Source organism: Canis lupus, chromosome 21, assembly GCF_011100685.1.
Source record: "Canis lupus familiaris isolate Mischka breed German Shepherd chromosome 21, alternate assembly UU_Cfam_GSD_1.0, whole genome shotgun sequence".
Classification (NCBI taxonomy): domain Eukaryota; kingdom Metazoa; phylum Chordata; class Mammalia; order Carnivora; family Canidae; genus Canis; species Canis lupus.
The window spans coordinates 20,726,428-20,744,474 of record NC_049242.1 but is presented as its reverse complement, the minus strand read 5'-3'; the positions used below and the strand labels follow the sequence as shown (position 1 = coordinate 20,744,474).

Sequence of the window (18,047 nt, the reverse complement as noted above, 5' to 3'; positions counted from 1 at the left end):
TATAATTTTTAGTCTCTTTTTCATTTATTTCTGCTGTGATATTTATTATTTCTTTCCATTTACTAACCTTGAGCTTTGTTCTTTTCCTAGTTCCCTTAAGGTGTAAGGTTTAAGTTTTTGTTTTCTGAGGTTGGCCTGTATCAGTATAAACTTCTTTTTTAAAATTGATGTTTGGGATCCCTGGGTGGCGCAGCGGTTTAGCGCCTGCCTTTGGCCCAGGGCGTGATCCTGGAGACCCGGGATCGAATCCCACATCAGGCTCCTGGTGCATGGAGCCTGCTTCTCCCTCTGCCTATGTCTCTGCCTCTCTCTCTTTCTCTCTCTGTGACTATCATAAATAAATAAAAAAAAAATTAAAATTGATGTTTACTGCATCCCAAAGATTTCGTACTGTTATGCTTTCATCTGTCTCTATGTATTTTTTAAATTTCCTGTTTAATTTCTTTATTGACCTGTTGGTGTTTTAGTAGCCTGTTGTTTAGCTGCTCCAGTGTTGGCTGCATAGATGTTTTTAAGTTGTTATATCCTCTTGTTGATATTTGTATCATTATGTAATGCCTTTCTTTTTCTTGTCACAGTTTATGTCTTAAAGTTTGAGTTTTTTTTTTAAGATTTTATTTATTTATTCATGAGAGACACAGGCAGAGGTAGAAGCAGGCTCCCTGCAGGGAGCCTGATGTGAGATTCGATTTGATCCCATCCCAGGATCATGACCTGAGCCAAAGGCAGACGTTCAACCACTGAGCCACTCAGGCGTCCCTTTCTGAGTATTGTTAATCCCACTTTTTGTTTGCTCGCTCGCTTGTTTGCATGGATCACCCTGGGACACTCCAGCCTCACTGGCCTCAGCTACAGACAGCACCACCAGGGCTTCCCCTGCACTGAGCACCCCAGACCTCGGCTTACATGTATTTGAGCTTCATCTGTCCTGCCAGGATACCGTCTTTGCAGGCCTTGAGGGAGCGGCATGACTTCCTTTTAAAGTGGTGAATGGGGATCCCTGGGTGGCGCAGTGGTTTGGCGCCTGCCTTTGGCCCAGGGCATGATCCTGGAGACCCGGGATCGAATCCCACATCGGGCTCCCGGTGCATTGGAGCCTGCTTCTCCCTCTGCCTGTGTCTCTGCCTCTCTCTCTCGCTCTCTCTGTGACTATCATAAATAAAATAAAAAAAAAAAATAAATAAAGTGGTGAATGGAAAAAGCCTAAAATAAGGAATACTCTACCTGGCAAGATTATCATTTAGAATTGAAGGAGAGAGAGAGTTTCCCAGACAAAGCTGTAGGAGTTCATTACCACAAAAGCTGCCTTACAAGAAATATTAAAAAGATTTCTTTAAAGTGGGAAGAAAAAGGCTATAATTAGAAGTGAGAAAATTGTGAGAAAAAAACTGTAGTATATGTCAACATATACATAAAACATAATGGGAATAAAAAGTTCTTTCAGAATATGTTTGAACTTGAGTGACCATCAACTTAATATAGACTGCTATCTGTATACTTAGGATGTTATATATGAACCTGATGGTTACCACAAACCCCAAACCTGTAATAGACAAAAAATAGAAAGCAAAGCTTAACATTTAGGAAAATCATCAGTCACAGTAAAGGAATACAGGAGAAGAAAGGAATGGAGAAGAAGGATAAAAATAACCAGAAACAATACAAAAAATGGCAGAAGGTATGTACTGCTCAATACTTTTTAAAAAAAATTTTTAAAGATTTTATTTATTTATTTGACAGAGTGAGAGAGAGGACCCGCACACAAGCATGGGGAGTGACAGGCAGAAGGAGAGGGAGGAGCAGACTCTTGCTGAGCATGGAGCCCAATGTAGGGCTTTATCCCAGGACCCCAGGATCATGACCTGAGGTGAAGGCAGATGCTTAACTGACTGAGCCTCTCAGGTGCCCTCAATAATTACTTTAAATGTACCTGTTCTAAATGCTGCAGTCAGAAGACATAAGGTGGTGAAATGGATAAAATAAAACAAAACCCAGGAACACCTGGGTGCCTCAGTTGGTTGAGCCTTGGACTCAATTTCAGCTCAGGTCATGATCTCAGGGTCATGGGATCAAGTCCTGCATTGGGTTCTGTACTAGGCGTGGAGCCTCTTTAAGATTCTCTCTCTCCTTCTCCCTAAAACAAAAACAAAGACCACCTAGATGCTGCCTATAGGAGACTCACTTCAGACCCTAGCAGGGTAGCTGTAACTGAAGTGGGTGGAAGCCAGGTTGGCCCCAGGGTGCTCAGTGCAGAGGGCATCCTGATGGGGTGGTTGGAGATTTAGCCTCTGTGGGCCAGGCTATCCTAAGGTGTTTCATACAAGGGATACCTTGGGGTGGCTAGAGTAGAGGCAGGGGGTGGGCCAGGGTATTCCAGAGTGCTCTGCACAGAGGGTGCCCTGGCAGGACAGTGAAGCTGAAGTGGTTGCAAGCTGTGGTGTCTGGGATGCTCTGCAAGTGGGGTGCCCTTGTGAGGCAGCTGGAGCTGAGGCAGGGTGCAGGCTATAGTGTCCTGGGACACTCCGTGTAGCGGGTGCCCTGGTGGAGTGGCTCACACCAAAGCAGGTGTGAGCTGGGAAGTCCTGGAGTGCTCTGAGCTGGGGGTGCCCTAGCAAGCCATCTGGGGCCAAAGTGGTGTGGGCCTGGTGTGTTCTAGGGTCCTTTGTGACTGTGTCTCCTTGGCAAGATGGCTGAGCTGAGCTGTAACAGGCTGACCAGGGGTGTTGGGGTGTGTGCTGTGCTGGGGCTGCCTTGGTGAGAGGATTCAGTGTGGGGCTCACTGAAGTGGGAAGCCTGCTATGGTGCCTGCATGCCTCTCTCATTGGTGCCACCAAGGTGGAGGGGAACTATAAACTGGGGTGCTCTCTAGCCCCTCCATCTGGAAAGAGTTCCAGCAGCTCCCCTCTCTATTTGGCAGGGTTCTGGGGCTGGTTCCTTTATATTCTAGTTGCTTTTTTCCCCCCCTGTATCTCAGGGCAGACAAGTCTCCTCCCCACTGCAGCTCGCAGTGTTGGTGGTGGTGGGGTTTCAAACCCTGGTTTCTGTGTCTCTAACATCCGTGGTATTCTCTGTGTGGTCTCTCTGTTGTGCAGAAGCTGTTCAGCCAGCCTGTAGTTCTCCAGGAGGAATTGCTCTATAAATAGGCGTAGTTTGGGTGTGTCTGGAGAATGTGAGCGCTTGGTCTTCCTGCATCGCCGCCTTGGACCAGAACCTATCTTGTTTTCATTTGCATTTTTTGATGTCCTGTGATGTGGAATATCTTTTGATGTGCTTATTTGGCATCTGTATATCTTTGGTGAGGTGTCTGTTAAGATGTTTGGCTCTTTTTATTTTTCAAAGATTTTATTTATTTGAGAGAGAGAGAGAGAACATGAGCATGAGTAGGGAGAGGGGCTGAGGGAGAAACAGGCTCCCCACTGAGCAGGGAGCCCAACGCGGGGCTCAATCCCAGGAACCCAGGGATCATGACCTGAGCGAAGGCAGATGCCTAACTGACAGAACCACATAGGGGCTCCTGTTTGGCCCTTTTAAAAATGGAATTAAAATTAACATACAATATTATGTCTCAGGTGTACAACACAGTGACCCAACATTCGTGTACATTGGGAAATGATCACTACAAGAAATCTAGGTACCATCTGTCACTTCACAGTGTTAATACGAAATTACTGACTAGACTCCCCAGGCTCATGACTTATGTTTAACTGGAGGTTTGTACTTCTTAATTCCCTTCACCATTTCGCCCCTACCAACACTCTGACTGGCAACCATCAGTCTGTCTCTGTATCCTGTGGGTCTTGTTTTGTTTTGCTTTTTGGATTCCACATAGAAGTGAAATCGTGGTGTATTTGTTCTTTCTGTCCTATTTCCCTTAGCTTTAATACCCTTAAGGTCCAGCCATGTCAGAAAGGCGTGATTTTGTTTTTCTACTTTATTTAAAAAAAAAAAAAGATTTATTTACTTATTTGAGTGGGGTGGCTGAGGGAGAAGGAAAGCTTCTCAAACAAACTCCTTGCAGAGCATGGAGCCAGTGTGGGGCTTGATCTCATGAATCTGAGATCATAAGCTGAGCTGAAATCAAGTCAGATGCTTAACTGATGGAGCCACCCAGGTGCCTCTATTTTTTAAACTTGTTTTATTTTATTATTTTGTTTTAATGATTGAGTAGTGTTCCATGTGTGCATGCTACCTCTGGCTACACACACACACACACACACACCTTTTTTTTATCCATTCATCTGTTTTTGGACACTTGGGTCGTTTCTATATCTTGACTATTGTGGAAAAAATGCTGCAACTGGGGATCCCTGGGTGGCTCAAGGGTTTAGCGCCTGCCTTCGGCCCAGGGCATGATCCTGGAGACCCAGGATCAAGTCCCGCGTCGGCCTCCCTGCATGGAGCCTGCTTCTCCCTCTGCCTGTGTCTCTGCCTCTCTCTCTGTGTCTCTCATGAATAGATAAATAAAATCTTTAAAAAAAAAATGTTGCAACTAACATGGGGTGCATTTGACTTTTTAAATTAGTGTTTTTGTTTTCTTCAGATAGATACCAAGTAGTGGAATTGCTGGATCATTTAATAATTCTATTTTTAACTTTTTGAGGAACCTCCATATTGTTTTCCACAGTGGCAGCACTAGTTTACATCCCCAACAACAATGCATGAAGGTTCCCTTTTCTCCTGCATCCTTGCCAGTACTTTTATCTGTCTTTTTTATTTTGGCCATTCTGACAGGTATAAAGTTCTCATTGTGCTCTTCTTCATTTGCATTTCCCTGATGATGAGTGATGTTGAGCACCTTTTTTAGGTACCTGTTGGCCATTTGTATGTCTTCTGTGAAACAATGTCTGTTCACATCCTCTGTTCATGTTTTAGTTGGATTTTTTAAATATTGAGTCATGAGTTCTTTATATCAGATCTATCATAAATTTCTTCTGTCTAGTAGGTTGCCTTTTCATATTTTGATGATTTCCTTTACAGATGGTTAGCTTGATGTAATATTTTTTGCTTCTGTTTCCCTTACCTCTTGAGTCAGCTCCAAAAAATTATCATCAAGACAGGTATCAAGGAGTTTTATCACCTGTGTTTTCTTCTTCCAACTCCATTGGAGTTTTATGGCTTCCAATATTATATGCAAGTATTTAATCCACAGGTCTAGTTTCATTCTTTTGCTTGTAGCTGCCCATTTTTCCCAGGGCCATTTATTGAAGAGACTGTTCTTTCCTCATTGTATATTCTGGCTCCTTTGTCATACATTAATTGACTGTATATATGTGGGTTTATTTCTGGGCTCTTAATTAAGTTACATTGATCTATGTGTCTGTTTTAATGCCAATACCCTACTGCTTTGATTACTATAGCTTTATAGTATAGTTTGAAATCCCAAGCATGCTACCTTTGGCTTTTTTTTTTTTTTTTTCCTCAAGATTGTTTTGGCTATTCAGGGTCTTTTGTAGTTTCATGCAGATATTACTATTTGTTCTAGTTCTGGAATTTTTATAGAGATTTCATTGAATCTATAGATTGCTTTGGGTAGTATCTAGGAAATTTTAACAGTATTCTTCCAATCCATGAGCACTGGATATCTTTCCATTTATTTGTGTCTTCTGTTTTTCATCAGTGTCCTATAGCTTTTAGGATACAGGTTTTTTACCTCCTTGGTTGAATTTATTCCTAGGTATTATATATTTTTTGATACACGTTTTAAAAAAGATTTTATTTATTTGAGAGACAGAGCACATGCATGTGCATGAATGAAGGAAGGCACTGAGGTAGAGAATATCCAAGTAGATTCCTGCTTAGTACAGAGCCTGGTGCAGGACTTGATCTCACAACCCATGAGGTCAGGACCTGAGCCGAAACCAAGAGTTGGTCACTTATTCAGCTAAGCCATCCAGGCACCCCCTTTTTGATACACTTATAAATGGGATTATTTTCTTGATGCTTCTTTTTGACATTTGTGTTTAGAAACGTGGTACATTTCTGTATTTTAATTTTTTGCGTAGCTTTACTGAATTGATGTATTCTAACAGTTTTTGGTGGAGTTGCTAGAGTTTTTTATATGTAGTATCACATCCTCTGCAAATGACAGCTTTACTTCTTTCCAATTTGTATGCTTTTTGTTTGTTTTCCTGTCTAGTTGCTGTGCCAGGACTTCTAGTATTGTGTTGAGTAAAAGTGGGGATTTTGAGTATCCTTGTCTTGTTTCCTAGAGGAAAAACTTTAAGCATTTCACCACTGAGTATGATGTTAGCTATGGGTTTGTCATATGTGGTCTTTATTATGTTGAGATTTTTTTCATAAATGGATATTGAATTTTGTCAAAATCTTTTTCAGTGTTGAGATTATCATCTGAAATTTACATTTAGTTAGAATGATGTATCATTTTAATGGATCATGTATCCTGGAATCTCTGGAATAAACCCCACTTGGCCATGGTATATGATCCTTTCAATGCATTGTTGAACTCAGTTTGCTAATGTTTTGTTGAGAAATTTTGCATCTGTATTCATCAGGAATATTGGCCTATAACTTTCTTTTTTGTGCGTGGTGGTGGTCTTTTCTGGTTTTGGTATCAGCGTAATGCTGGCTTCATAAAATGAATTTGGAAGCTTTCCCTCCTCTTCAGTTTTTTTGGAAGAACTTGAAAAGGCTAGAATTTTCATATTCTCTTGAGTTTTTGGTGGAATTCACCAATGAAGGTCTGGTCCTGGACTTCAGTTTTTTGGGACTTTTTTGATTACTGATTCCGTCTCCTTATTCTAGTCATCAGTATATTTAGATTTTCTTTTCTTCATGATTCCATCTAGGAATAGTGTAAATTTCTAGGAATTTATCCATTTCTTTTGGGTTGCCCAATTTGTTTTAATAGTTCATGGTAGTATCCTATGATCATTTGTATTTCTATCAATTGTAACTTTGTCATTTTTTATTTTATTTGAGCCCTCTTTTTCTTTTTCTTTTTCTTTTTTTTTTAGTGTAGCTAAAGGTTTGTCAGTTTTGTTTTCAAAGAACCAGCTCTGTTTCATTGATCATTTCTGTTGCACTTTAAGTTTCTATTTCATTTATTTATGTACTGATTTATATTATTTTCTTTTTTTAAAAACTGTGGGCTTTTTTCTTTTTCTAGGTCCTTAAGGTGTTAAGTTAAATGGTTTGAGATTTATTTCTATTTATTTCTTGAGGTAGTAGGCCTGTATTGCTCTGAGCGTCCCCCTTAGAACTTATTTTGCTACATCTCCTTGATTTTGGTGTGTTGTATTTGTTTTAATTTATCTCTAGGTTTTTTTTTTTAAGATTTTATTTATTCATGAGAGACACAGAAAGAGAGAGGCAGAGATATAGGCAGAGGGAGAAGCAGGCTCCATGCAGGGAGCCTGATATGGGACTTGATCCTGGGTCTCCAGGATCACGCCCTGAGCCAAAGGCATATTCTCAACCACTGAGCCACCCAGGCGTCCCTATCTCTAGGTATTTTTTAAATTTCTTCTTTGATTTCTTCTATGATGTAGTAGTTGTTTGGTTTTAATACATTGTTTAATCTCCACATATTTGTGGTTTTCCCATTTTCCTTCTTGTAAATGATTTCTGGCTTTATACCATTGTGGTTTGGAGATGATGCTTGATATGCTTTCAGTCTTCCTGAATTTATTGAGACTTCTTTTATGGCCTAAAGTGTGATAGATCCTGCAGATATTATATTACCATGTGCATTTGAGAAGAATATATATTCTTCTGTTTTTTGGATGGAATATTCTGTATTTATCTGTTAAATTCATCTGGTCTAATGCATTGTTGAAGGCTGATGTTTCCTTATTGATCTTCTGTCTGGATGATTGATCCATTGATGTAAGTAAAGTGCTAAAATCCCTTACTATTGTTTTCATTTTCTCTCATTAAGTGTGTTAATATTTGCTTTATATATTCTGGCGCTCCTATTTTAGGTGCATAGATATCTATAAATATTACATCTTCTTACTGGATCAACTGTTCTATCACTATGTAGTGCCCTTCTTTGTCTTTTTTCTTTTTTTAAAAAATTTTATGTATTTATTCATGAGAGACAGAGAGGCAGAGGCAGAAGGAGAAGCAGGCTTGATGCGGGGAGCCTGATGTGGTGGACTTGATCCTGGGACTGTGGGATCACACCCTGAGCCAAAGGCAGATGCTCAACCACTGAGCCACCCACCCAGGCATCCATGTCTTTTATTATAGTTGTTATAAATTCCGCTTTGTTTGATGTGAGTACACTTTCACCAGCTTTCTTTTTATATACATTTGAATGGAATATGTTTTTTTTCTTTATGCTTTCACTTTTAGTCTGTATGTCTTTACTTCTAAAGTGAGTCTCTTGTAGGCAGTATATAGATGCGAATTGTTTTTTATCTGTTCAGCCACGCTTTTGATTGAAGAATTTAGTCCGTTTACATTTGAAGTAATTAAGAGGTATGTATTGCCATTTTGTTAATTGTTTTCTTTTTTTTAATTTTTTAAATATTTTGTTTATTGTTTATGAGAGACACATAGAGAGGGGCAGAGACACAGGTAGAACGAGAAGCAGGCTCCACGCAGGGAGCCCGATGTGGGACTCGATCCTGGGTCTCCAGGATCACGCCCTGGGCTGAAGGTGGGACTAAACCACTGAGCCACCCGGGCTGCCCTGTTAATTGTTTTCTGCCTGTGTGTGTAGTTCTTCTTTTTCTCTCTTCCTTTTGGTTTTATGACTTTTTAAAATAGTATGTTAGATTCCTGTCTCATTTTCTTTGGGTATTTACTCTAAGTTTTGGTTTGTGGTTACTGTGATATTTACAGACATTATTCTATTTATATAATAACAATTTTTAAAAGATTTTATTTATTCATGACAGAAAGAGAGAGAGGCAGAGACACAGGCAGAGGGAGAAGCAGGCTCCATGCAGGGGGCCTACGTGGGACTGGATCCTGGCTCTCCAAAATCACACCCCAGGCTGAAGGCGGCGCTAAATCGCTGGGCCACTGGGGCTGCCCATAACATTGTTTTTAAGTTGGTAGCAACTAATGGTTGAAGACATTTAAAGAGTACATTTTTACTCCCTCCCTAGTTTCATGTTTTTGCTTTTTGAGACTGAGCAAGCTAGAGGGCACGTGTGTGCAAACAAAGGTGGGGTGGAAAGGGAGAGGAAGAGGGTGAGAATATTCAGCTCTGTGACTTCTGCTTGGTACCTTCTTACCACCCTGTGTTTTTGTTGTTACTGAATTTCTCACTGTGTTCATCCAGTCGGCCTCCACCTGTCCTCCCCCAAGTTTGGTGAACGTCTTTATATTCGTTCATTTGAATTCTTTATCAGGTAGATTACTTATCTCCATATCTTTAAGGTCTTTTTCTGAGGTTTTGTCTTGTTCTTTTGTTTGGAGCACTGTTCTGTATCCTCATTTTGCTGGACTCTCTGTGTTTCTACGCATTAGGCAGAACAGCCACCTCTCTGTCTTTAAAGTGTGGCCTTTTGTAGATAGTGATTTCTTGTTCACCCTTGTCCTAGTTCTTAGTGTCTCTTGAACTTCTGTGATTTTTCTAAATGACCTGCTTTATTTTTTGTATGCCCCTATTGCTATGGCCCTACAGGAGCATGTGCCAAGATCTATCAGTGATCCAAGGGGATGGATCTCATTTAAAATAAAAATCTCATTTAAAATAACATTTTAATTTAAATAACTTTAAATAACATTTATAACTATGTGTATTTTGATTTTTTTTTCCTGGTTAAAGACTTTTTAAGCTTCTATAAAAGATAAAAAAGAGCTACTAGGAAAGATGTCAGGGACCCCATCCAGTCATGAAGCATAGTCAAGGAAGGTTTTCTGGAAGAAGTTTCAGATGATGGAAACCAGACTCTCAGGCAATAGCTCTTCAAGTATGTGAATATATTTGGTCCTGTGTTGCTACAATAGTAATCCTTGCTGGCCTCTAGACTAGATCTGGAGGTGTCCCCTGGACAACAGTTTTAAAAATCAGGGTGCCAGACAAGTGTATATGCTCCTTTCTGGGAAGCTTCATCCAGCTGGAGTGAGGCAAAGGATGTGTGCCAGGATCCTGTCTCCTTGCTTCTGTTTCCTGAGAGTGCTTTCTTTAGCCTCTAGACAGGTGGGAAACCGGAAGCCTGTCCCTCAGGCTGGTGCTTTGGGCTAAGTATTTGGTCTTTTTCACAGGAAGAATTGGGTTGTGTTTCAGTCTGTTGTCTGTGCAGTGCACTGGAAGTGGTAGCCTGACAAGAGCTGTCTTTCTGTCTGTTACCTCTCTGTGGAGCTCACTAACACCAGCCCTCTCAGGCTGCCAGAGCCAATCACATCGAGGAGTATCTGCTGCATGAACCCACTTGCTTTAATTTAGCAAGGCAGCCAGGGAGTGTAGGGGGTGCGCTTGTGTGCCGACTTCAGAAAGACACCAGAAAAATGTCATGACTGCATATGCCCTTGGGCTTCAGCAGTGCAGTGGGAGAGTGTCTCATCTGTCTACACGTACCAGCTTTGGGAGGTAGGAGACTGTTGCAGCCACCCGCACTAGGAGATTTTAGTTAGGGAGCCAGAGAACTCCGTGAAGATACGTGCTTCTCTGTCTCCGCCAGGGTCAGAATGTTGCCACCACCTGTGCTCTCCGCAGCAAATGCCGTGATCCTGCTTGCTCCTCTCTGTCCTAGCTAGGTGGCGGAGGTGTGAGGACCTCCATCACCAGGGAGCTTCTCAGCTCTGCCCTGCTCCTGGTGTCTCCAGATCAGCAAATACATTTATCTGACCTACAGTTTAGGCACTTTGCAAACTGCTGTTTTTTCACTGGATCCCGAGCCAAGCCCTCCAAGAGGGGAAGCTCAGTTTATTAGAGTCCCTGGGGACCCCTGGTTTTCCCAGTCACATGTTCGAGGCTCATCTCTGTCCAGTGCAGATCCCAGGGTCTGGGGTGCCAGATGTGAGGCATCAACTCTTCCATCCCCTGGCAGAAGCCCCTGTCTAGTGAACCCCCTCCCTGCTGAGTGTCTTTGCCCTTGGGGTGGGGATTTTTGCCAGACCCTCTCTCTGCCCTTCCTAGCCATCTCTGGGTGGTCCTTCTATCCTTTGTTGTGGAAAAGCAGTTCATTTTTCAGGTCTTTTTCAGAGGGAACTGATCCATAGGTACCTGTAGATTGGGTGTGTCGGGAGTTCTGGATCTTACTGTGCCACCAACCTGGATCCTCACTCCCCCTATATTTGGCTCATTTTAAAATTGATTGTTGGTTTTCTTATTGTTGAGTTTTAAGGATTCTTTGTATATCTTGGGTAACCTTCCTTTATGGATGGGGTCTTTTGCAAATATTTTCTCCTAGTCTCTGGCTTGTCTTTTAATTCTCTGGATATTTTATCTCCCAGAACAGAAGATTTTATTGTTAAGGAAACCCAGCTTATCAATTATTTTCACAGATTTTCTCTTTGGTGTTATATCTAAAAAGGTATCACCATACCAGAGGTCATTGAGGTTTTCTCCTGTGTTGCCTTCTGAAAATTTTATAATTCTACATTTTATATTTAGCTCTTTGATCCATTTTGAGTTAACTTTTTTGTGATGAGTGTGAGGTGTGTCTAGGTGTATGTGTTTTTAATGTGGATGTCCAAATGTTTCAGCACCATTTGTTGATGATACTCCATTGTTTTGCCTTTGCTCCTTTGTCAAAGGTCAGTTGACTATATTTTTGGGGTTGACTATTTCTGGGCTCTCTGTTATATTCTGTTGATCCACTTGACTCTTCTTTCACCAACACCATACTTAGACAGCTTTTTTAGAAAGTAACAGTGCAGGTACTCTTTGCCCTGGCTTATGGTGTGACCTCAAGTAGGTTTCTCATCTCTGAGCTTCAGGTCCAGGAAGGGGAGGTTGGAGCTAATCTCTAGCACTTCCTAACATGTGTGCTTCTCAGACCTGGTGAAGGACTAGTTTTTCCAGTTGATAGTCCGCTGCAGACTTAATTTTTGTGAAATACAGTCAAACGACTTATCAGAAGAATGACCAAGTGTTTATATGGTCATAGTGAGGTCAGATTGCTGTACATGTTCTTGACTGCTCACTCGTTCCTGAACCTAAACTTTGTGACAGATGGCTAGGTAGACCACATTTTGGTAATGCTGTTCTTCGCCGTGGGCTCAGGTTGGAAAGATGCCTGACTTGGCCCCGCAGAGCTGCTTGTGAGAACAGGAGCTAAGGTGAGGCCTGGGAAGAATTAGCTTGTTCCAAGCAACACGGGTGTCAGCAGGGTCTCCTTCCTGTCTCTCACAGGATCAGACCCCATTGCTGGGAGCCAGTCTGTCCCTGCCATGTCCTCTTTGTTCAGCACATTCTTCACATTGACCCCTGCCTCCCTCATTCAAAGGCAAGGGAACCACTCTGGGTTGACTGTAGGGCCATGGTGTGGGGGCCCTGAGAATAGACTTGGAGGGTCAAGGTTGGAGCAAGGCCTGCTGCTCCAAATGGGTCTCAATACCATTTCCCAGGGAAAGAAGAGATGGGTGTGAACGGCTGCAGTGGCTGGTGATGCTGATAGATGGGCGCGTGCCAGAGAGTTCCAGCCTTAAAACTTGGAGATTGTGGGACCTCAGCATGTTTGAATCTTTGAATCTTAGAGTCATGGGCTGTCTGAACTGGAACGAACTGCAGGGGTCACTTCATCGTCCAGGCTGGGTTCCCCTGTTCTTCCCTGGCCTCTGGCCCAGGCTTGAGCTTTAAGTGGCTGTTCTGCCTTTAGGCTGGATGCTCTCGTTGCCTGTGCTGTGGGTGAGTAAAGAGGCTCCTTGGATGCCCTTGGCTTACCCTGGATGCTTTTGCTTTATTTTGAAGCTTCAGACACTGTGTACTCCGATTGACTGAGAACAACTCACAGCCTCTTATGACCAAGCTGCAGTGGCTCTTTGCCTTCCTGGAGCATAGCCAGGTAAGTGCAAGGGAAGTTGGGGTCTGAGGACAGGAGGCTCTGGTCTGGCACCCTTCCATTCCCAGGGACCTGTCTGCATCTGGCTATAGGGCCCTCCTCCCTGGTGTAAGGAAGCTCCAAGTTGGGGCTGGCATGGGTTCATGGCTGATTTAGTGCCTTATGGGCTGGGAGAGGGTGTGCCTCCTTGAGTCCCCTCTGTGTCCTGATGCCCAGATCTCTCCCATCAGTGATTTACATCCTTGCATTGGGTATTGCTTTGCTCATCTGCTGTCATTTTTGAGCACTTGCATTGCTCGGCACCCTGAGGGCTGTGTTTGTTTTGTTCACCGTCTCTGCCCTCATGGAACCTAAAACCCTTGGCCACCGAGTATTATGCAAGGCCCCATGGGGGCCACGGAGATGAGTAATAAGCAGTTCTTGCCTTCATGAAGCTCATAGTCTGGTGGGAAGGTGGATCTGCAGATAACAATTGTAATGCTTGAACAGAGGGAAATGCAGTGTTGTGTGAGTGCAGGGGAGGGGAAAGCTGATTATGATGGGGGTGGGAACACCTCATGGAACAGGTATCCATGCATCTGGGTCTTGAGTTCTTTAAGCTTTTGAGGAGGAAAGGTGTTCTAGGTAGAGGATATGGCAATGAAGAAGAGTCAGGAAAGAAATGGGAGGTGTGTTGGGGAAGAGCAGATTCTAGAGGATGGATTCATCTTCATGAACCTAATGCCAGGCTCATGGGCTACATGGACTTGGTGGGATAAGATGAGTCAGGGACAACTAGGAGGGTGAGGATGTTAGGGAAGACACTAGGAAGCGTGGGACAGACAGTCCCCAGGTACCCTCTGGCGTAGCATGCAGCAGAGCTGGTTAGTGAGTGGCCCTCTGCTCCTGACCCTGCCTCTCACCTGCCTTGGTTCTAGCGGCCTGCCATCTCTCCAGAAAACTTCCTTTCTGCATCCTGGACACCCTGGTTTAGCCCCGGCACCCAGCAGGACTGCTCAGAGTACCTGAAGTACCTGCTGGATCGGTAAGGGAGGTCAGACCCAGCTCTGTGGGGGGGGCTTCAGAGCTGGACAGGGGCTCCTGTGGGAAAGCTCATCTCTCTGGCTGTATTGCCTCTCCCTGGAAAGCATTTGGGAAAGGCACGGAGATGTGTGTCATGAGGGGTAGGCTGGGGCTGCACGTGAGGGAAGCCCCGGAGATCCTGATCTGCGCCGTGACTGGGGAAGGGTTAGTGCATGTGTACCCATGTGCTGTGCTTACCTGAGTGTGCGTGTGTGCACGTTCAGCACAGCTCTGGGGGCACGTGCATGTAGATATGGCGCATCTTCACGTGGCAGGGTTGTGTGCCTGCACGAAGGTGGTATGTGGCACGTGTGTTTGGCTTGTGAGTGCATGTGCATGGACATCATTTTGTACATGTATGTGTAGACTGTATGCATACCCACACACACACACGGGTGAATGTGTGGCCCCCAGATAAGATAGATGGCACCATCAGGCCCGAGCCCTGGGAATGGATCCGTGCATATGTGTGAAGGCCCTGTGCTCTCTGCTCCAGGCTACACGAAGAGGAGAAAACTGGGACAAGGATCTGCCAAAAGCTCAAGCAGTCCAGCTCACCCTCCCCTCCCGAGGAGCCCCCCAGCCCCAGTCCCACCTCTGTGGAGAAGATGTTCGGAGGCAAGATCGTGACTCGGATACGCTGTCTCCGCTGCCTCAATGTCTCCTCCAGAGAGGAGGCCTTCACAGACCTGTCCCTTGCATTCCCCCCTACTGAGCGCTGTCGCCGCCGCCGCCTGGGCTCAGTGATGCTCCCTGCAGAGGATGTCGGGGTCCAGGATCCCCCCGCCACCATCCCAAGCCCAGGTTCCAAGCAGGGTGGGTCCTCGGAGGCAAAGGAAACATTGTGTCACAGGGGATGCCCCTGCTACTGTCCTGGACATTGAAAGCCTGGGCCCCCAGGGACCTGGGACGCAGAGCAGTGGGGAGAAGGTGGAGAGGGAGGAGGAAGCACAGGAGGAGGAAAGGACCCGGGAGGAGGAGGAGGAGGAAGAGGAGAAGAAGGAAAAAGAGAAGGAGAAGGAGGAGGAGGAGGAGGAGGAAGAAAAGGCAGAGAAGGTGAAAGAGGTCGAGACCACGAAGGAGAAAGAAGAGGACAGCTCGGGGCAGGGGTCCCACCGGGGTGCCGCCCCCGCCGCAGAGGGCTCCCGCTCTGTCCTGGACCTGGTCAACTATTTCCTTTCCCCCGAGAGGCTGACGGCGGAGAACCGCTACTACTGCGAGCCCTGTGCCTCGCTGCAGGACGCCGAGAAGGCGGTGGAGCTGAGCCAGGGGCCGCGCTACCTCATCCTGACCCTGCTGCGCTTCTCCTTCGACCTGCGCACCATGCGGCGCCGCAAGATCCTGGACGACGTCTCCATCCCCTTGCTGCTGCGCCTGCCGCTGGCGGGGGGCCGCGGCCAGGCCTACGACCTCTGCAGCGTGGTCGTGCACTCGGGAGTGTCCTCCGAGAGCGGCCACTACTACTGCTATGCCCGCGAGGGCGCCGCCCGCCCGGCCCCCTCTCTGGGTGCTGCCGACAGGCCCGAGCCCGAGAACCAGTGGTATCTGTTCAACGACACTCGGGTGTCCTTCTCCTCCTTCGAGTCTGTCAGCAACGTCACCTCCTTCTTCCCCAAGGACACGGCCTATGTGCTCTTTTACCGGCAGCGGCCTGGGGAGGCGCCCGAGGCTGAGCCCAGCTCCCCCAGAGGCCGGACGGAGCCCACCCTCCACAAAGACTTGATGGAGGCCATTTCCAAAGACAACATCCTGTACCTGCAGGTGAGCGGGGCCCCCCGGGCCCCCCGGGCCTCTGAGTGATCTCCCGGGGCGGGGCCGTCCAGGCCTGCGCAGCCGCCGGCTTAGCGCTGAGCTAGCAACTCTGTGTCTGTCTCCTCCTCGTTCTGCTACCCTTTCACTGGCCACTTCATGCTGGGACTGTTGGTGGACTAGACAGACGTAACCCTTACTTCAGAGGAACAGACGTTCCGTAATTACCAGTTGTTCATTAATACTTGTCCTGAGTGTGTGAAGGGGCACCATGGGGTTGGGTGGTGAAGTCCGGGCTTCCAGCGGGACCCAGGGGCCCCCCTGCCCAGAACCTCCTCTCTGACCCGCAGCGTAGTCACACCAGGACCGTGGACAGCAGTGCCTGGAGTTGGCGTGTGTGTGGGGACACCAGGCCTGCTTTTTCATTTCTGCTGGGCTGTCCAGGCAGAGGCGGGGCTGCGCATAAGGAGCCCCTGAGGCTGGCCTGAGGGGCAGTGAGCTGCACAGCCGTGTCAGGACACCAGAGTGGCCCCCGGGTGGTGTGGTGTGATCCTTGTAGTCCCTGCCCCTCCTGCTCCCTGGTGCCACGTCAGGCCCTTGTCAGTTATTCAGTCTTGCGAGGGGCTGGGAGTTTCTATGGGAAGAAGAATGGGCTTGAAGAGTAGATACGAGGTAGAAGGATGGATGCACCCCAGCCATCCTCCCACGGGCTGGCACACCCAGAGGGCAGAAGCTGTGGCTCCTCTGTGCCATGGGAGACGCTCAGAAATGCTGTGCTGGGTGGCACTGGGGTGGGGGTGGGGGCCAGCGAAGGGAAGACTCTGGTTTCAGAGCCTGAATTTTAAGCTTCCTTCCCCACCCACACGTGTGTTCCAGGAGCAGGAGAAGGAGGCACGAAGCAGGGCGGCCTACATCTCTGCACTCCCCGCATCCCCGCACTGGGGCAGGGGCTTCGATGAAGACAAGGATGAGGACGAAGGCTCTCCGGGCGGCTGCAATCCCGCAGGTGGCAACGGCGGGGACTTCCACAGACTGGTCTTCTAACATGGAGCCTGCCCCAGGCTGCTCCCACCCTTGGGGGTACCCCCGCCAGATGCAGGGGAGGCCCTAACCCTTTCCTTCTGGGGCCTCGGTGGGGACTGAGGCAGAGGCACTTTGCCCGGTGGGGTCTGAGGGGGACTGTGGAGGCAGGTCCAGCCCTGAAGACAGGCCTTTCCAAGGGCAGGATAGGTGGAGAGGAAGCTTCTGGGATGCCGGCCCTCAGCCTGAAGGGTGTGCAGAGACTCAGATTCAGAGGTGAGAGCCGAGCCAAGCCGCTGACACTGGGATCAGCCCCATTAAGATTTTACACCCAAGTGTCCTGGTCAACTTGAAGCAGCTTCCACGGACACACTCTGGGCCTTGTCCCCCGCGTTCCCCACTGGCTACCTGACGGGGCGGAACTCCACAGCTCTAGTGTTTTGCCATCAAGTAGCATTTCCCTCCTAGCTCCTTTCAGACAATCCTGTTGCTCTCTAGTAGAAAAAGCAGAGCAGGATCTGGGGCCTGTGTGTCAGACGTGTGGCCACCTTCTGGGCTCTCTGAGGGAGTTTCAGAGGTACCTGCACCCTCAGTACTTCGAGAGGAGAGTAGGTGGGAAGCCTGGCCGGGATCAGATACTGTCAATGCAGAGAGGGGAGGACAACCCCCCACACACCGCGGGAGACCCTTAATCCTCAAACCCCATCTCCCCTCGCCTGCCTCAGTGCCTGAGATGCCACCATTTGCACCCCCTTTCTGGTTAAGCTAGAGACTCCTTATTTTACTGCGAATATGTTTGTGTTTCTCATGAAGCCATTGTCCGTCCTGAGGAAAGCTGGCTGGCTCAGCTCCTCATCAGTTGGCATTAGAGCGGTGGCCCAGCGGCCGGTGGGGGTGGTTTGGTGAGGAGCAGATACTGACCTCATTGTGCCCTGACACTGCTGTACCCTTCTACGTGGAGAGAAGAGACTCAGGGTCTCAACCGGGAATAAAAATAGATTCTCCGAAGCCTTTAAAGAGGTCATTCTTCCTGCCTCAGTGGCTGTGAGGTCAGCCATGCCTTCTGTTTCTTGCCGTGTCTGGACAGTGAGGCGGGTACACCCCGTGTTAAAGGTGAGGACTGGGAGGACCCAGAGGGCAGAGCGCTCTCATCCTGAGAGGCAGGCGCCCAGGCTCAGGGCTGCCCGATGGGAGAGTGTCAGGGGGACTCCCCAGAACTGGATACCGGCGCTCCCACATTCCTTCTTCCTGCCCTGGGAGAACCTGGCCGGGGTGTGGCCCCTACTGGGACAG

The 18,047-nt window shown here is 46.9% G+C and overlaps 1 protein-coding gene across 1 annotated transcript in view; it reads left to right on the top strand.

The window, feature by feature from the left end:
* Window positions 1–17,762, top strand: part of USP35 (ubiquitin specific peptidase 35) — a 53,152-nt gene extending 35,390 nt beyond the window's left edge. Inside the window, 5 exon segments of the mRNA XM_038568494.1 lie at window positions 12,833–12,926; window positions 13,841–13,947; window positions 14,482–14,752; window positions 14,754–15,746; window positions 16,611–17,762. Coding sequence (XP_038424422.1) covers window positions 12,833–12,926; window positions 13,841–13,947; window positions 14,482–14,752; window positions 14,754–15,746; window positions 16,611–16,778 — 1,633 coding nt within the window. The 3' untranslated portion in view covers window positions 16,779–17,762.
* Window positions 17,763–18,047: the final 285 nt, after the last annotated feature.